Source organism: Miniopterus natalensis, chromosome 10 (genome assembly GCF_054644295.1).
Source record: "Miniopterus natalensis isolate mMinNat1 chromosome 10, mMinNat1.hap1, whole genome shotgun sequence".
NCBI lineage: Eukaryota > Metazoa > Chordata > Mammalia > Chiroptera > Miniopteridae > Miniopterus > Miniopterus natalensis.
The window spans coordinates 29,640,825-29,657,858 of NC_142090.1; the positions used below are offsets into that span (position 1 = coordinate 29,640,825).

Consider the following 17,034-nt stretch of genomic DNA (forward strand, 5'->3'; position numbering starts at 1 on the left):
AACAAAAACCAGGTATAGGTGTGAGAATTGTTTTAAAATTTTAGTAGGTAGGGATTCAAGAAAGCAAGCTTATAATTATAGTAAGATCCTTGCCTCAGTGGAGGTTTAACACCAACATCCAATGTGATGGTGGAATGGCCAATAAATTAACTTTTCTCAGCAGATTTTTATAAGGAAAAATATCAGTAGTTAGTAGCACAGGTTGTGGAACCAGAGTTGTCTGAGTTTATATCTCAATTCTCTCATACACCAATTGACTTCAGTGGTTTCACTTCTCTGTGTCTGTTTCCTTACTCACTATTAGATGATTGCATATTGTTCATAGAATTACAGTGCTGTTGGGAGGATTAAATGGGTTCATGTGAGAGAAACAGGTAGAACAATACCTGGTACATAGAACGAATCTAAGTAACTAACTACATACATCAAGACAACTTAAAAAGAGAATATAGATAGAGCACATGTCTATATGTACTCAAGCCTTAGGTAACCCACAGTTAAAGACATATTAAAACATGTCACCAACCCACTGTCTTAATTATGTGGCTGGGTCAATCCTTACCTTTGTATAAGCAATGGGCCCACCATATCTTAGCAGTCTTTTCCAAACTTGATCCAAAAAAAAGTCCTTAGTGTTCTTAATAAAACACTATGAAATGGTTAAATATTTAATCCCATCGTTTGAACCACAAAATGCCCCTCTGCTTGTCAACATTATTTATGTGCACTACAAAAACCATAACCACGAAAAGACACACATTGTCAAACTGGGCATGGTTAGCTAATTTTGAAGTTTTCAGTGAATATTATTTTACTACTCATTTACTACTCATTTGCTCATTTTGCTGCAAGAACAGACGTAAGATGATTAAAAAAAAATTAAGACAAGAAAAACATAGAACTGAGAAAATTTTAGCTATTAAATCTCCCCATTGTTATCATTTTTATTGACAGTATTATAGATGTCCCCCATTATCCCCCATTTGTCCCCTACCCTCACCCAGCCCCCACCCCACCCTAGGCCTCCACCACATTAATGTCTGTGTCCATGAGCTATGCATATATGTTCTTTGGTTAACCTCCCCCCTCCCCCCCACACCTCCCCTCTGAGATGTCAGTCTATGCTTCTGGAGCCTGTTCAAGACTTGCTGTTCTCAAATACAGTCCTCCTGAAATCCAGATGTCATGTCTGTTCATTAAAATCCTTTCTGCTATTACCCTGTTCTATTCCACTAGTATTAGATTTCTTCTCAACCAAGGATCCCACACTGTCTGTACAGCAAGAGAACTTATCTGTAGAGCTCATGAAGCAGCTTTGCTGTAAAAAGAGCATCACAGAATCTTGGAACAGAAACTAACTTTGAAGATTTGTAATCCACACCATTTACACTGTTTTATTAAAAAAGCAGCCCCAAGGGAACCCAAGTCCTCCAGCTAGCTGGCAGCAGAACTGAGAATGTGTTCCTTTTAATTTGCCATTTACTAGTTCTATGCTTGTTTGTTTTTTGTGTGTTTGTTTAATTAGTGTATTTCCAAGAAAATAAACAACTTTAAAACTGAAAATCAGAAGAAACAACAAAACTTTAGGTCACAACCTTAAATAGCAGCTAAAAGAATGAAAACATCAAACTTTGAGTAAATATATACTAGGACAATGGAATTTTCATCTAGATTCAAGCAATGAAAATAAAATAAACCTACAACTGGCTAAATACTATGGCCTAACAGCAAAGCTATGCATAGGACATTGTATAGTATATTTAGCCATCTTCATTTGTGCTTCATATTTCTGATACCCCCAAAACAAAATCTGGAACAGAATTTGTGATATCACTATTTCAAGGGACGTCCCCCATCCATATCTTTGTGGTGGGCCATAAATGTGTGTATGTGAGAGGGGGAAACAAAAAAAGAAAAAAGGAAGAGGGAGAAGAAGAGGGTTTATTTCATTTATATACTATTGACTTTCCTCTTTCTTCATATGTTGCTTATGAAGCTTCATTCTTGTATCAGAAATAAATTCACACATGATTCTAAAAGTAAGCAAATAATATAAAAAGTATTAAAGTGTCATACCCAATTTCAAGTTGGATATGCAAATGTTACTGTTCTTTATAATAAGTAAATAGCAAATAGAAAATAAGAGGTTTGGGACATAATAAGTAAATTCAAATAAAAAAACAAGTGGATTTCAATTGCAGTCAATTATTTCACCCAATCACCTAAAAATGAAGATCCTCTAAAGAAAATTGCATTGCCTTTCCAACTCCTTGGAGAGCCAGTTTAGTTAACAGCCTAACTATGCTTCAGAGATGACCATGTAGCTAACATGTCAAACTAATTTTCAAGTGTCAATCATGTCCCTTTCAATCTAATTAGTTTGGAAAGTAGTGTCACTGACCTGGAACTATGCAGACCCTTTATTATCATATTATTTGATCAACCTAACACTTTACCTCAGTTGAATTTGAGACACCTGTAACCAAAATGCAATATCCTTTCTCCCATGCTTTACTGATAACTCTCAATACAATTTCCTATTACAACTCAATTTATCTCCATGATTAAGCATGGCCAACTTCACAGAAGCATCCACAGAATTTCCCTAATTTAATATTTCCTGACAATTAAAATAGAAAGGTAAAGCGATTAACAAAAAAATATATATATCAGATAGAATATTGAGTTTTTTGATGCTCAAGACCTGCTAAAAGGGGGAAAGAGGAAGAATGGAGTGACATGGATATGTTAGGAGAAATTTGAGACCTTAAATATGGGGGGAGACTATTCCTTTTTTAATACAGCAACCCATTTTTATTAAAAAAAAAGTCTGTAAGTTACAAACCCATTGTCATCACATGAGTCTGTGTTATAAGGGCAAGATGAGGCAGAGTTGAAGGAGATAATAACTAGTTCCTGAGAGAAGCTAAAGGCCAGACCACAGTGAGCTTGGAATGGGGTGGGGTAGCTGGAAGATGCTGGTCAGTCAAGCAACAGAGATCATCACATGGTCCACTCCCTGGAAAGATAAAAATTACCAAATCTTTTTCCAATTTTGTTTTGCATATTTAAGAACTGATTTGCTAACAAGTGATCTTATCTCTGAACCACGGAATAACATATAAAACCAGGAACAGAAAAAATAATCATATACATTCATGTGCCACCACAATGTTTTATTCACATTTTAAAATGTGGTATTAATAAAATAGTAGTTATATTTAAAGTAAGACTATTCACTCTAGAGGACAATAATCTAAAAGCAAGATGTCAGCCTGGCTGGTGTGGCTCAGTGGTTGAGCATCGACCTATGATCCAGGAGATCATGGTTCGATTTCCGGCCAGGGCACACGTCAAGGCTACAGACTCGATCTCCAAGAGGGGTGTGCACGAGGTAACCGACTGATGACTCTATCTCATCATTGATGTTTCTATCTCTCTCCCTCTCCCTTCGTCTCTCTGAAATCAATAAAGACATATTTTTAAAAATACATAAATAAAAGTAGGATGTCAGCTGCCAATGCTTCCTTTTTTTTTTCTTTTTCTTTCCTCGCCTGAAAATATTTTTCCAGTTGCTTCTCAGAAAGAGTGGAAGGGGGAGAGAGAGAGAGAGAAAAGAGAGAAACATTGATGTGCGAGAGACACATTGATTGGTTGCCGACACTCTAGCCATTGAGCCAAACCGGCCAGGGCCCAATGCTTCCTTTCATATAGCCTGTGTTCTACTTTGGGGATTGAAGCTGTGTTTACCAAAATTCCTGTTTTTTCTGACACATAAGCAAGATGCTTTGATTATGTTTGCTTGAACAAATAATTATTAGTGAATATGATTTTACACACGGTCAAACAAAATATGTATGTATCTCAAACTTACCTTCAGGGGAAGAGCCTGGCTTCTGGGAAAAGACGGCATTTACTTTACTCTTCTTATTGATATCACTATTTATAGACAAGCTGGACTGAATTTTTCTATGCATTTTTTGAGAAACAGGTGCCGAAAGTCTTCGATTATCCACAGATACATGTTTGGGCCCATGGTGAATTCCTTTTCCATTGCTCAGACTTTTGTAGCAGTTCTTTATCTTGTCTATTTCCTCTTCACCTGGTTCCTGTGCTGAAGTTTGAAGCTGAGGCAAGCGCTGAGGTTGGGCTAAGTGAAAAAGCAGGAAAAGTTTATCAGGTTAAAAAAGAATAAATATTTTAAAATAATCAAAATACATTCAGTAATAGACATTTGAATTTTAATGATACTAAAAATGAAAGTGAAAAGAAAGTAAAATACTAATAAATATGGTATAATAATGATAAACAAAATATGTGACATCACTAATAATGAATAAAGTTAGAGAAAATATTCTTACTAAAAGAAAAAATGAGAAGGGAGTAATCAAAGGTGACTTAACTTTTCAAAATGGGTATAAAAACAGAAGAGAAAAATTGTGTTGTTTTTAAAGAAAATTGAAGTTAGAAATCTGAAAAAGTAATTCAACATTCATTCAGCAGAAAAAGTAGATTGTTTTCTATGTACCAGGTCCTCTTTTTGGTGCCAAAGACATAGAAATATTATCTCGCTATCCCTGATAATGGTTAACTGCTCAATTATCTTTTTAAAAAAAGGAAAACAATGGATTCAGGTATCAAAGCTAGACAGTGTAGAGAAATATTATAGGGTGCCGTGTTTGATGTTCACTTCCTAGCAGATGAGTGGGCCAACAGTGCAGCAGTGAGATTTCCATTAGAGAAGCCCCATTGAACGTATGGGCATAATCCTTAGCTATGTAACTCAGGAGAGTCTCTGTTCAGCTAATAGATTTATTTTCTATTTAAATTAGCCAAAAATGGATTCTGGGTTTTGCAGCTAAAATCTCTGATCTCCCAGAAAAGGTTATCTGTTTACACTGGTTAAATAATGAGATCATTAAAATCAACATTTACATTGATTGTATAGTTCCTAAGCAATGTTATCAATGAAAGCATTTCAGTTAAAAACAACAGCAACAACAAAAACTTCATTGTCAAAATTTACTCTTGTAATTTCCTGAAATTTCAGAATCTAAAACTGCTGTTGTAATTAGTCTTTTCAATTTGAGTATGAATTGCTATAAAATGTAAATTAAATCTGAATACTAAGAACCCTTCAACTTAGAAAACATATTGTATGAAAGCCATAACAGTTATACATGGCACTATGGCACTGATCAGGTCTAAAAGGGACTGATTACCTGTGATCTGGGAACCAGCTAAGACTTGGTATATATTTTTTACAAAGAAGACGGTTTGCATTTGAGTACATCTTTAGCACACATTGTTTACTTCTGTTCTTGTTCACATATCCTACGTCTTTTGAAGATAAACATCTTATATCAAAATATTCTACTCATGAATGTACAGATTTCAAGAAAAAAACAAATTGATTTTTTTACTTAAACAAAAGCACACTTTCATATCAAGTCTATTAACACTAATATCTGATTTATAAAACTAACATATGAATACCTCTTAGTTTTTCAGTTCTTTACTAAACAAAGGAGAACTGTCAAAATTAAATATTTGTGAATATCATGAATAGTTGTAAAATGTATCAAAATATTTTTCTCCTAACTTCTGATGAAAAAAAGAAGAGAAGGTTACTTCTCTGTTTAAAAGCTATACACTTTTCTTATAAGTGAAATTGACAATCAAGGCTTCTGCAAAAGGAGAGCTATCTCTTATGGGTGAGTAAGAGATTGATCTAGAGATTAATTTGCTGCTCCTGTAACTTCTTTTATCAAAGAGAATGACATCCTAATGAATGCTATTGAACATAAAGCCAGTTATACATATTTATTTAAAGGGATGCCAAATAAGACAGTTAAATAGAGTTAAACGTAATTTGGTGTTCTTTTCAGAGCACTTTCCAGTAATCTCACCAATAAAAGGAATGTAGTGGGCCACTTTTTTCCCTGAAAAGAATAATTCAAGCAATCTGAGTGCTCAGTTAAGTTGAAATGTCTTTGATCAATACTGAGAAGACTTCTTATCAATCAAAAATGTCCTGTCATATTCCATAATCCAAGATAAATTTAAAATCACTATGTAAGAGTTAAATATTCTCAATAAATAAAATAAAGGTGGTAAAAGACCGCTATGTCTTACCACCAAATTCTAAAACTGACAGATCTGATCATTTTCTTCTATCAAAATTGACTACACGGAAATTACTAGGCATGGCTAGAGTGATATTCAAACACATCCGTAATGATTTATCTGCATTTCAGTCTTCAAAATGATATTTATTTCTGTTGGCAGATAAATGATAGTGCATTAATTTTTGTTTCACTGTCATCTAATTATTTTTACTATAGTTTGTATTATGGTCAAGTAACCAAGTATTACCTCTTCATTCCAGTTTTTTGTTTTTTGTGTTTTTTTTTAAATATATCTTTATTGATTTCAGAGAGAAGAAAGGAGAGGGAGAGAGAGACAGAAACATCAATGATGAGAGAGTCATTGATCAGCTGCCTCCTACACGCCCCCAACTGGGGATCGGGCCACAACCTGGGCATGTGCCCTGACCGGGAATCGAACCCAAATCACCTGGATCCTAGGTCGATGCTCAACCACTGAGCCACGCCCAGCCAGGCCGTTTTGTTGTTTTTAATCTTTATTTTTGAAAGTATTACAAATGTCCCCCTGTTCTCCCACTGATCCTCTGCACTGCCCCCCTCCCAGGCCTTCACCACACTATTTTCTGTGTCGAAGGATTATGCATATATGCATAATTGATTAATCTCTGATTAATCTTTGATTAATCTCTCCCCACCCTTGTCTTCCCTCTAAGATTCATCAGTCTGTCCATGTTTCTATGTCTCTGGATCTATTTTGTTCATCAGTTTATTTTGTTCCTTAGATTCCACATATGAGTAAGATCTTGTAAAACTGAATCAAGTTTTTTTAACATTAAAGCTTAGTTTTATGATTTTCTCAGATGCACACAGTATATAAGTCAAATCAAAACTGGCTAAACCCTAGATATATTAGTTAACTCAACAGACATTTATTTTCACTTCATTGATAATTATTCATGGGTGTGACTTGAATCTTACAGTAAAATTACAATTAAAAGTCAGAAATATCATTTTATTCTCAGATAAAGAACAAAAACATCTGAATGATTAAACCATAAGTACTTGACTTTAAACAGGTTTCTTTTCTTATTGTGTAAAAGTTGTGTATGGCTTTAAAAAAAAACACAACACGCTAATATGGGAATGACAACACAATGCCTCTTAAAATACAAGTGATGCCTAGGGACCCTCACTCTCCCTTTAACGATCCACTGCTCTCATTCAGCTGTCTTTCTTTTTTCAAATCTTTACATATGTGACAGCTCTCAAAAGTAGACCATAGACCATCTGGCATTTTCAGAGGTGTAACTTGTGCAAATTCAGCTCTATTGGGAGTGCACTGCTATCTTCTGCCTGCGTTATAAAGGGACAATAGAATGTAGAACTTAAGAGTTGTTTTGAATTATTCATTTTTAGCCTGTATGTTCAAAAAATTTTACAAACTCTGCATTTTGTACTACATAATCACATACGTTAAAGGTACAAAGAAACTTTTTGACAGATTTTTTTTTTTTTTCTTTACAGAAAGCTGGCATTTTGTTTGATAAGTGAACATTCAGGCATGTTATATCATTCTAAACAGGCTGGGTGCTTCTACAAAAGACCCCATTTTAAACTTACTCTATATGAGCAAAAAAACCTATTCTTGATATTCAGTAGCAAATGCAATACACATCAAAATTTTCAATACCAGTTATATGAACATTCAGCATCTTCAAACCTTGATAGCATTGGTCACCCGATTATCATATGTATTGTACAGAATTTTTTTAAATCATTGCTCATACAATGCAGCATGATTGTAATTTTAATAACCATAATGAATAGTTACAAATGTCTTAAGAAATACTGTATTTTCTAGGTTCAGATGTTTTCAATCAGGAAGGAAACCAATAGAATTAGATCTATTGGTTTTCAATAATAATAATAAATATGGGAGTAATGAGTCAACAGCATGAACTTTTTTTGATAATTTTTAAATGTGTGATATTGTAGCTTAGTAATAACTATACTTGGAACTGCACCTATTGGAGAAGCAACAAAAGCAACATTTTGCTATAGCACAGAATCTATTACCATGTGCAAATCATCTGCAGTTGCTGGTCTCTCTACATAAATCAGATTTAATAAAATTACAAAAGAATAATTATACCATTTATTTCAAAAGGTCGTTGTACACATACAACAAATCAAAATTAAATGCTTAGAATTTAAAATTGTCAGTAACAAAATGATCTAAATAGAATATGGGGGGTGGGGGTGGGGATGGAAATGACTTGGTGCAAACTGAAATTACTTTTCCCAAGGATAGTTATAAGCTTTTACTGGGTGCCCAGTAACTCTGCTACCCTGTAGTCACTATGAAACAAACATGAACACACACATAAACACACACACTCACACAAAATGGTAGAGATTTTATTTACATATACACATATATATAAAACAAAATTGTTTTAATATAAATATAAATATGCACGTATGTATACAAAAGCAGCTTTAAATTACTTCAATATGCACAAATATAATAATAATTTTATTTATTGTTGTAATGTAAACTTAGGCTAAAATCAACTAAAACAAATGTGCTAATGGACAACTCTGTTCTTCAGCTCGATGTAAACCTTTCTCAGTTGGAAGACCTTGAGTAGCCCCTGCATCCTAACACTTACACAGCCTGGAAGCACCTGGCATTTTCTACCTCTGTGTCCTTAGTTTCACTCCAAGAGCATTCCCAGAAATTTTATTTACCTCTTGAACTTCTGAACTCTTTCATCATATATTGTATTCCATCTTCATTTTATTTATGTATATATTAATGTATTGAAAATATTTTGGAATTGTGACTTTTTTTGGAACATTGACTGATTTGAGAATACTAATCAAATTCTGTAACTATATGACTGGGAATTTGCAGGATGGAGGAGATTTTCTTATGATGATATCCCACATCTAATAGTATTTCAACAGTAATTCAGTTTTCACTATTGTGGTGGCAGGGGCTGGAGGTACTTCTTCCCAAAACAAGAGAATAAAACTTAAGAAATTGTTTAGAGAATCAATCATTTATCTGCATTTGGGAAAAAAACATTTAGAAAGTACTTAAACCTACTTAAGTCAGACCTGAGGGGGGACTACTAGCTTTTCCACAAATCTATTCTCCCCACTGTCCTGGGCACTTGGTTAACCCATTTCCTGGCCTTCCTTGCAGTTGGTTCAGTCATGTAACCATGCTAGCTCTGAAGTAATGAAAGCAGAAATTACTTCTGCCACTTCTAGTCCTAGTCCTTCAGACTTGAGTGTGCCCTTTCTATGTTTTCTTGCCCTTGGCAGCAACCCAGCTTTGACCACAATTGAGGGAAATATCTTAAGGGATGCTAGAGAAACCAAACAGAAGGAATCTGCCTATCAGCAGGAAGGAGAGCCTCTCACTGATGTGGAATTATCATCTTGTACTATTACATAAAAAAATAAATTTGTATTTAACCATGGGATTAATGCTGGAATTCATTGTTAGAAAACTTTAATAGCTTCCACCAAGGCCTTATAACAACTATCTATGGTATATATACACATAAATATTTAAACTACCCCTAGCCCAAATGGCCCCCCAAAATACCACATTCGCTAGAAAAAAAGAAACAACACAATATATTAGTAGCAGTGTAAAGGCTACTACTACCAAATCCACAGACTGTGGTAGAACTCAGAAAGCAGGAGCTCAGCTCTGCAACGCAGGAGCTGATTATCACCTAGGGAGGATAAAGCATCATGTAGTCTGGAGGAAAAGTACTCAGCCGTACTTTGCCATTTGAAAACAACTTTCTAGGTCCCTCAAATTTCTCTACTTGTCATGGCTGAGAGAAAGTTAGGTGAGTGGCCAAACATCCCACTTTGCTCAGGACAAAGGGAGGTGCTTGGATGCAGAACTTTCAGTTTTAAAACGAGGACAGTCCCAAGCAAACTGGATGAGTTGGCCCCTTATATCAGGAGCAATTTGTGCACAATTGCTTTCCTCAAATGAGATACTGTCAACAAAAGATGGTGCGACACGCATAGGCTTTGGACAGGATTTACTAGGGTTTGAATTCTAGGGCCAGTATTTTCTGGTTCTGTGAACTTGAGAAACTTACTCCATATCCCTGGTCATTAAGATCATCACTGGCATGCCTGGCCGGGCGTGGCTCAGCGGTTGAGCGTCGACCTGGGATCCAGGCGATCAGGGTTCGATTCCCGGTCAGGGCACATGCCCAGGTTTGGGTTGATCAATGACTCTCTCATCGTTGATGTTTCTATCTCTCTCTCTCCCTCTCCTTTCCTCTCTCTGAAATCAATAAAGATATATTTAAAAAAAAAAAAAAATCATCACTGGCAAATGAGAGGAAATTATAGATCCTTACACAAATGTGTTGCTTTAACTTCCCAGTTAGTTCCATACCATTTGTTTTTCCCTTTTCTATTTTTTGGTCATTTCCTTTAGATTTACTATTTGGCTTTTAATTTTTTTCTGTGTTATTAGGGTGTGTTTTTTTCCATACATCAACCCAAAACTTTCTTGGAAATGAACAGGTTTCAAATAAATACATAAACATTGCCTTTCATTTTTCTGGAAAATTATGACTTGATAGGAAAATAAAACCAAAAATAAAAATTAAGAAAAGCAGCCCAGCTGGGCATGGCTCAGCGGTTGAGCGTCGACCTAGGATCCAGGCGATCAGGGTTCGATTCCTGGTCAGGGCACATGCCCGGGTTGTGGGCTGCAGCCAATCAATGACTCTCTCATCATTGATGTTTCTATCTCTCTTTCTCTCCCTCTCCCTTCCTCTCTCTAAAATCAATAAAGATATATTTTTTAAAAAAATTTAAGAAAAGCAACTGACATTTTCTTTTAAGATTTGAATGTATTACTGAAAAGAATCCAGACAGTAAACCAATGAATAACAAAAATCTTAATTTTATCTTCTCCAAGTGTAGCTTTACTCTAATGCAGGGGTGAGGTATATCCGGCCCTCAAAATCATTTGGTCTGGCCCTGCCAAGGCAACTGCAGGTGGGACTTGAAATAAATCTAGGAGCTTTCTTCATAGCTAATATATATATTTTTAATTTATCTTTATTATTGAAAGTATTACAAATATCCCCTTTCCCCCCCAATTGATCTCTTCCATCCTGCACCCCTCTCCCCAGGCCTTCACTACACTGCTGTCAGTGTGCATGCATATGTGCATATAAGTTCTTCCACTAATGCCTCCACACCCACCCACCCCTGCTTTCCCTCTGAGATTTGTCAGTCTGTTCCATGCTTCTATGTCTCTGGATCTATTTTGTTCATCAGTTTATTTTGTTGATTAAATTCCACATATGAATAAGATCATGTGACACTTGTTCTCTGACTGGCTTATTTCACTTAGCATAATACTCTTCAGGTCCCACCATGTTGTCTCATAGGGTAAGGGATCCTTCTTTTTTTCAGCTGTATAGTATTCCATGGTGTAAATGTCCAAGATGTTAGATGTGATTTCAATCTTCTTGAACTTGTAGAGACTTGTTTTGTGTCCTAACATGTGGTCTATCTTTGAGAATGTCCCTTGTGCACTTGAGGAGAATGTCTATTCTACAGTGTTGGAGTGGAATATTCTCTAAATGTCAGTTAAATCCATCTGATCTAGTGTGTCATTTAGAGTCACTGTTTCCTTGTTCATTTTTCTGTCTAGAAGATCTATCCAGTAAAGTCAGCAGTGGGGTGTTAAAATCCCCTACTATGACTGTATTGCTATCAATGTCTCCCTTAAAGTCCTCCAGAATTTTTTTTTTTTTTTTTCCGAGCTTGTGTGAGTCTTTTGTTCTGAGGTGGTGGGTCTCTTGTAGACAGCATATATTTGGGTCCTGTTTTCTTATCCATTCAGATACCCAATGTCTTTTGATAGGAACATTTAACCCTTTTATATTTAAGGTTATTATTGATAGGTACTTATCTATTGCCATTTTAATTCTTTATGCCTGTGTTCCTCATCCTCTCTATTTCAACTTATTACAGCAGTCCCTTTAACATTTCTTGCAATGCTGTTTTGGTGGTGATAAATTCCTTTAGCACTGTTTTGTCTGGAAAGCTTTTTATTTCACCATCTATTCTGAATGATAACCTTGCTGGACAGAGTAATTTTGGTTTCAGATCCCTGTTTTGCACTGCCTTGAATACTTCATGCCATTCCCTTCTGGTCTGTACAGTTTCTGATACCTTGATTACTTCATGCCATTCCCTTCTGTCTGTAGTTTCTGATGAGAAATCAGCTTACATCCTTATGGGAGCGCCTTTGTAGATAACAGATTGCTTTTCTCTTGCTGCCTTTAAGATTCTCTCTTTGTCTTGAATTTTTGGCATTTTAATTATGATGTGTCTGGGCATAGGCCTCTTTGGGTTCTTCTTGCTTGGGACTTTCTGTGCCTCCTGAACTTGTATGACCTTTTTCCTTCACCAGATTAGAGAAGTTTTCTGCCATTATTTCTTCAAACAGATTGTCTAACAATCGCTTACTTTCGACCTCTTCTGGCACTCCTATGATGTGAATATTGTTACATTTCATGTTGTCCCACAACTCCCTTAAACTGTCCTTCTGTTTTTTGTTTTTTCTTTTTGTTTCTCTGATTGAGTGATTTTTTTCTACCCTGTCTTCTAACTTGTTGATCTGATCCTCAGCTTCCCCTAATCTGCTGATTATTCCTATCATTTTTTTTTTTCATTTCTACTGTGTCATTCTTAATTTCCTGCATAGTTTCCATTTCTTTTCTCATGCTGTTGAGCAACCTTATGATCAGTATTCTGAACTCTATATCTGATAGATTGCTTATCTCCATTTCATTTAGCTCTTCTTTTGGAGAATTCTTTTGTTCTTTCATTTGGGGCTTGTTCTTTTTCTATCCATTTTGGCTGCCTATTTGGATTTGTTTCTATGTATTAGGTAAATCTGCTAGTACTCCAAATCTTTTGAATGGTTTCTGGCACAGGCCAATGTCAGGTGTTGTTTGTGACTGGCCTTGAGTACCCTGTTTGAAGTTTTCCACACTCTACAACTTTCGGTTCCCTCTTCTGGAGCTGGGTGTGTTTAGACAGGATCAAGCTGTGCACCGATGTCTGTTTTTCCAAGCCCTGGGTCCAGAAGCAAATCAGATAAGGCCTGAAGCACCCAGAGGCTATTATTCAGCCTCTAATGAGCCTCAGGCTGTAGAAACTCCACAGGGTGGTTCCAGAGGTTTTCCAGCAGGGTGAGACAACTGCTTCTTGCCCCCCCCCCCCCCGGGCAAAAGCTGCTTGAAAGGTAAATGCCTGCCTCAGAAGGATGTCCTGTGCTTTATGGGGGAATGACTCAGTACTGGGGTCCAGATGTGTGCCCTCTGAGCTCTATTCCTTTAACCAATCCCCTTGGATTCTCCTCACACAGCTCTAGACCACTATGCTTTCCCTCCGCCAGAGCCCAAGATGAGTGGCTGAACATGAAACTTTGTGTGTTGGCCCTTTAAGAGGGTGCCTGCATTTCCAGCAGTCTCTCCCTGGCAGACAGAAACTCAGCTGCTTTTCACAGCCAGATGTTATATGAGCACCTTTCTCAGTTCTGGTGCTCTGGATTGGGGAGCTCATCTTGGGGCTTAGACCTCAGAGTTCTCAGCAAGAATCCCCCACAGCTGAGATATCCCTCTGGCCCTTCAGCTGCTGCCTTTGAGAGCCCAGCCAGCATCCTCGCACCTCTCCCCTTTCTACCAGTCTCTATGTGGTTTCCACTTTTCTTCCTTTGTTATGAGAGTGCTCTCCAGCTAGTCTTCAGTTGATTATTCAGGATAATTTTTCTATATTTTAGTTGTAATTCCAGTTTGGTTCCTGGGAGAGTGTCAGTGTAGCTTCCATTCAATTTTCCACCATCTCGGAAATCTCCATAGCTAATTTTTAAGTTGATAATTTTGTATGGCCTGTGAATGATATAAATATCCAATGGCCCACTGCATTCTAATGCTTCATTTTATCCTCAAATGAATGACAAGTTTAACCTTGTTTAATGCCAACTATTGCACATCATAGTTTCTAGTTAATTTATAAGGGTTATATGAGCCTATCAGTCATATATTTGATAACTGAATATTGTCAGTTTAAGTTAGATTTTATTATGGATTACTGTCTGTAAGTTTTGTTTATATATTAAAAGATTATACTGTCCTCCCATATAATCCTAAGTGAAAATGGGTTTTGTATTTGCTGTGACATCCTTTGTTCTCTGATTAAACTGCCAAAGTTGCCCTCTACTTATAATTATTTATAACTCTATAATAAGTATATCTAAATGAATGTATATATACCTATATTTTACAGAAAATAAATATCCTAAAGAGTGTTTTTGAATGACAGAAAATATATTAATTCAATAAAAAGAGAGCACAAAGGAACCATCTTCCAGAAACTTATAGTACACACTGAAAATTTTATAATTTGGTAACTTTACAAGGAATAATATCTTTATGGTCTTTTGAAGAATCACTCCTGAGTTTTCTCATAGGTAATAATGAGCATATTCAGGACAAATACATATTTTTTTAACATATAAAAGGTATTTCTTTTGTTTTTGAAAGAATCAATTAGTGGGCAAGCAAACGTTTGAAAAGTCCTACTGTTAACTGTGTTAGTTTTGAGACACAGCACCTTTTCTCAGAATTCTCAAAACAATAGCAAGGTAAGAAGTTTCAGGTAGCTATTACTCATACTTCAATCTTCAGACCATCATTTAAACGTCTCTTCAAACCTGCTTATGTTTCACCACAAATTTTATGGGTAAAGATAAAAAATAATTATTAGTTTTTATTTTTATAAGCACCTGATTGTCTATCACAATGTGATAGACCATATTCAACTATTATCTACAAACACTGAGCAATGTATACTACAATAAAAATAGGGTAGATAACAGCTATGAAAAACATACATTGAAAACCTGAAATATTTGGAACTTCAGAATTCACCCAAAGATTTTACACACTGATTACAGCTTTCAAGGACTGCAAAACATGTAAGCAGCTCCCCCCATTAAGAAGCAAGCAGCACTAATACACATGTTAACACTCTTGGATAGATGCAGAAATGCTTTCTGATATAGGTCCTAGAATTCAGTCCTGCCTCTGGTTGCCATTAGTCCTCCTCTATGTGATAAGATCCCTCTGGTAAGGCAAGGAAACAAGTAAAGAAAGTAGAAACCAAAAACTCCTATCTAATATAATAACCTGCATCTGAAGTAGGCTGAAATGTGATACTAAGAAAAGGGCAAAAATGGGGACAATAAGATCACTCCATCCTGGGCTGGAGAATCTCAGTGGTCAATATGAAACATAGTAAAGTACTTAATGAAAATAAGCTGCCATCAGTCCTTGGGACACAGATTGTATGTATATTAAGACTGGAGCTTTAAGGTAACTATAGAAAACTACTCACATATCAGCATATTGGACTTCTTATGGCTTTCAGTAGCTGCTACAATAAAACAACAAACTCCATAATAACTAGTCAAGGTAAAAGCCAACTGAAAAAAGTAGGCAACTTTTATTAAAGAAAGGTGTTTTTACCTGCAAGCAACATAGCCCTAACCAGCAACAGTCAAATAAGTTTGATATTGTATAACTGAAGAAATTACTACCCCCTGTACTGAAAAATTTCAAAAAGCCGTGCTTGCCTGAGTGCAGGCCTTGGTGAGTAGAGCAAGGATTGGATTACCTTTCTGCAATTCACAGTTATATAACCATAAGCAACAGCCATGGCCAGTAATATAGAACCATTAAAGTTCACATAGTTGTATATGTTAGCTGAGTTTCAGCAGCCAAATTATTTCTTACAGTCTAAATTTAGTGCACTGATTAGGTAAATGTGAAGTGCTGAAAAATGGAATAGGGAATATTAGGGAGGAGCAAGACCTGTGGAAGCCTAAAACTCCAGGCTCTTTCAAGTGCCTCCCCCACCCACTGCCCATCAGTGTTCATGTAACTCATTCACAAGGGATACAGTCTGAGGAAGGAGCAACCATCACTGGGTCAAGCCTTATCACTCACAGAGGTAGAGTTAGTGACAGGAAGTCATTAAATTGAGACTAAAGGAGGCACAGGGAGCACAGAGCTCAAAAACAAAAATGGGAAGAGAATGGGCCACTGTCAAATGTCATTATTTGACACAACTTTTGGTGGCAGATAGCAGAAAATGAAGTCCTCCACTGCCATGTCCAAAAAATGGATACCGATGCTAACAAAGATGTTAAAGATATCATATTGCTAGAAAAATCCCTAGCTTAGCAAATAAAGTCTTGTGATTGTTCTACCCTAAGGCAATCCTTGAATCTAAGTCTTTATTACAAACAAGAAAAGAACTACTAAGGCCCCTGCAAGAGAATCCTCCAGAAGCCCTTCTCAGAAATGGTCACGAAGTACACCCAACAAGGGAAAACTTAGCAGATAATCCTGGCCACAGACCTCAGGCCAAGTTTAAGGAAGAAACTCAGTAGAGAGATGCTTATGATAGTCCATGCCCACATCTTTTGCACTACTCTTACTCAGAAAATATGGATATTCCTTAGACCAGTACTATACTTGAGAAGTTACAGTATAACTATCCTATACTTCTTTCACCATTATACAATCAGATATGTTTTAAGCCATAAATCGCAGATTCATAAAGAGCTATATCCAAATTGGATCAAGATCATATTTCTGAATCATTTCAGAAAAACAACCATCACTGAGAGTCTATAGAACAATGACCACATGACACTTGCTCTAGATGTACCATCTGGATATGGCTTTGATTCGTCTCTCATTAGGGAAAGGCAGAGTACACATATGTTTGTTGGAAGGATAACTGGGTCTCATTAAGTAGGAATATTTTGAAATTATATGAAAAGACACAA

General features: G+C 36.2%; 1 protein-coding gene across 2 annotated transcripts in view; it reads right to left on the reverse strand.

Annotated features, from left to right (window-relative positions):
* Positions 1-17,034, reverse strand: part of MDFIC (MyoD family inhibitor domain containing) — a 99,529-nt gene that overhangs the window by 40,384 nt on the left and 42,111 nt on the right. For both annotated transcript variants that reach the window (XM_016221662.2, XM_016221663.2), the window contains one exon: positions 3,875-4,150. In XM_016221662.2, coding sequence (XP_016077148.2) covers positions 3,875-4,150 — 276 coding nt within the window. The remainder of the gene's footprint in view (positions 1-3,874; positions 4,151-17,034) is intronic.